At 37.0% G+C, this 338-nt stretch overlaps 1 protein-coding gene across 1 annotated transcript in view; it reads left to right on the top strand.

The window, feature by feature from the left end:
• The window catches only part of LOC119582232, a 19,340-nt gene extending 19,053 nt beyond the window's left edge, over nt 1–287 (top strand). Inside the window, exon 4 of the mRNA XM_037930461.1 lies at nt 117–287. Coding sequence (XP_037786389.1) covers nt 117–287 — 171 coding nt within the window. The remainder of the gene's footprint in view (nt 1–116) is intronic.
• Nucleotides 288–338: the final 51 nt, after the last annotated feature.

Genomic DNA, 338 nt, shown 5'->3' with positions numbered 1-338 from the left:
TTATACAGTCAAAGTTTACAGTCATAAAGAGCACGAACACATATTAAGAGGTTTTAATTTTATGTCGACGATTATAACTACATGATGGTTTCTTATTCTTGAATGCATGCCGACAGATTCATAGCATGCGCGTCAAAATCACGGTGGAGAAGGTAGACGGACAGCTAACACTGCAGCCTCCTCCAAGTATCAGCATCATCTCGCTTTTTCTTCAGAACGCGAACATAACAGAAATATCTCATGAAACGGAAGACCAGGTTATATGCGATTTTATATCTAATCAGTAGGATCTTTTTCACAGATCTTGCTGTAGTTGATAAAGGTTATGTTAAAAAAAA

Source organism: Penaeus monodon, chromosome 15 (genome assembly GCF_015228065.2).
Source record: "Penaeus monodon isolate SGIC_2016 chromosome 15, NSTDA_Pmon_1, whole genome shotgun sequence".
Classification (NCBI taxonomy): Eukaryota; Metazoa; Arthropoda; class Malacostraca; order Decapoda; family Penaeidae; genus Penaeus; species Penaeus monodon.
Note: the sequence above shows the minus strand (reverse complement) of the source record. Positions and strands in the feature narration are given on the sequence as shown.